Source organism: Perkinsus marinus (genome assembly GCF_000006405.1).
Source record: "Perkinsus marinus ATCC 50983 genomic scaffold scf_1104296959086, whole genome shotgun sequence".
Taxonomy (NCBI): domain Eukaryota; phylum Perkinsozoa; order Perkinsida; family Perkinsidae; genus Perkinsus; species Perkinsus marinus.
Genome location: NW_003206521.1, coordinates 1 through 2,347, shown reverse-complemented (window position 1 = coordinate 2,347; position 2,347 = coordinate 1). Strand labels below are relative to the sequence as shown.

The window sequence follows — 2,347 nt, the reverse complement described above, 5'->3', positions numbered from 1 at the left end:
AACAAGAAGAGGAGCTCCGTGTCGGCAGGCGATATCTCTACTCCGAGGTCTCACTCACCTCGAAACGGTGCTGAATATCCGTTCTTTCTCAGCACGGTCACTGGCGTCAACGATAGAAGGAGTCATGCCACACATTGTAACCCACAATAGAATGATTCTATTGGAATTCAACTTGAAGACCTATCCACCTGTTACTGCCTCATTTTTCCGGTACGAATCGCGACCTCCCACCCAAAATAAAGTTCAACGATAACGGACAGCTCCACGACACTACCCAGTCAGTTGAATCAATAGCTGAAGATGTATGGTCTACCATCTTACTCCATCAGAATGCATCTACCTATCGAGTGACCGAAAGGACTAATAAACAATCAAAGATTCATATCGTAGCAACTTTTCTCCCGACGTGAGTGTGGCGTTTGACCCCACCACAGCACGGCTTATTTTAATGAGTTTTGCACATATAGGAGTTCGTTTCCTCAGAACTCATCTACACGCACACTCACATTGCCAGTCATTCCCTTGCCCACCAACAGACTACAACTCAAGTCGCTATAGAGATACCACGAGACGCTGAGTTGCTAGAAGTTCTAGTAACACTTCGGAAGGTGCGCTGTCCTCGAGTCGATGTCTTCGAGTCGTCGAAACACGTGCTCGCGTGCGGAATATTCTCTGGATTGTAACCACCATGCTCCCGCCATAATGGAGCAGGAACATCCGCATATGATGCCATTGAAAAACGCCTAGTAGTAACGTCTCCACGACCATCACTACTAACTTGTACAACAAAGAATTCGAGGAGAGGAACGGGAGCAGCTCTATCAGAAACTACTCAAACTAATTTAATCAAACCCTGTCCTCTCAGGTAGCCAAAATTAATGCTTCAAACCGATCTAAAAATTCGTACAGACACACTTGCTAACATCCATCAGGCGGTCCCCTCGAAGGCGGGTGCCATTCACAGTCTCCTCCGTGCCGGTAGTGACGCGTATCTCTTCCTCGCATCCACGTCATAGACGATAGCTCTACCACGGCAAACACGGATCTGTGATAGTCAAGATAGACTTTCCCTCACCTTATGGCAAACCGTCATTCACGAGTTTTACAAAAAATTGGTCAGTGGAAATCTATGGAGCCCGAGACGACATCCATGCAACTATCGCGCTTAGGGGCTCCCTTCCCCCGGATTCCCTTTACCCCCCCCCCCCCCTTCCAATTTAACACTGTGTATAACACTCGAACCAGTGGATCAATGAACACAGACAACTGTGAACGATGAGCATCAAGACCTGCATCATTTGCTGCTGCTCCTGATGGCAGCTCTCAAAGCGTCACATATATCCGAACGACAATAGTGCGAGAGACGGGAAGAAGAGTGTATAGAAATGGACAAACGATATGCTCTACCCTAGTACGACTGACAAACGCCACTGCCTCGTGTTCACATATCGCTCACGCTACTCGCGAAGTGAAGGCCGACACCCCGACTGTTCTTCCGACGGGGTCGCACATTCTCACTGGCCTAAACGGTACGTATCAACCCAGATCAGCATCACCCTAGCTTCCCGTACCCTTCCATCTTCCATAACGTCACCATCCTCTCTAGGCTGAGGAGACTCATCAGGTATACGTTCGTTCTCCCTTGCACGAGCACGCTCCGCCTCTCGCTCTGTCTTGAGGGCCGCCAAGTATTGACCATAGACGAATCTAAATTCCATGACATCGCATAAGGTGTTTGGAGTATCCCGTACATCCCGAGTCCGATGCAGACAAGAATACCACCCAACACTTGATGAGGGAAAATCGGTTCGCCAAGAAGGAAGTGCGCAAAAATGAAGCAGAACACTGGCTGGGTAACCTGAGGTAGAAGGACCCGACAGTAGCAAGACAGAATTGATCATTCGTAAGCTACCTGATAGAGCCCGACCGCGATGGGCCCAAGCTGCTTCACAGCTGCTAATTGGATCCTCCAAGAGATAAGAATGATGAAAAAGACAGAATACAAAACTGCGCCCCAACCTGGAAATCCTAGCATCGAAATGAGGTACCTATGAAAGAGTATACACATGGTCAAACGGGAAGGGACTGTTGCTTGTGACCGAAGGACCCAGGTTCTAGACTCTCACCATGTTCTCGGCATATCCCATCCAAGCACACTAAGTGTGAAGGGTGTCGTGAAAGCGAATAAACAGACGATCTGGTAGAATTGAACCTTGTGAGGAGCAATTCCTATTAACTGGGCTAGATGATCCGAGCATGAGGTCCCAGAAAGGATGAAGCCAGTGAGATTGCGATAACTATTACCGCCATAGCCTCATCGTGCTGAGAGCGACCTTCTGCCCAGTTA

General features: G+C 48.6%; 2 protein-coding genes across 2 annotated transcripts; both read right to left on the bottom strand.

Annotated features, from left to right (window-relative positions):
* Nucleotides 1–1,456: 1,456 nt before the first annotated feature.
* Nucleotides 1,457–1,718, bottom strand: Pmar_PMAR008388 (hypothetical protein; the record flags this gene model as incomplete). The annotated part of the gene is made up of 2 exons (XM_002773304.1): nt 1,457–1,522; nt 1,572–1,718. Coding segments are annotated over 2 exons (213 nt in total), but the record flags the coding sequence as incomplete, so codon positions are not given.
* A 179-nt stretch (nt 1,719–1,897) lies between these two features.
* On the bottom strand, nt 1,898–2,048 carry Pmar_PMAR008387 (hypothetical protein; the record flags this gene model as incomplete). Its single annotated transcript, XM_002773303.1, has 1 exon — nt 1,898–2,048. A coding segment is annotated over one exon (151 nt), but the record flags the coding sequence as incomplete, so codon positions are not given.
* Between the last annotated feature and the right edge of the window lie 299 nt (nt 2,049–2,347).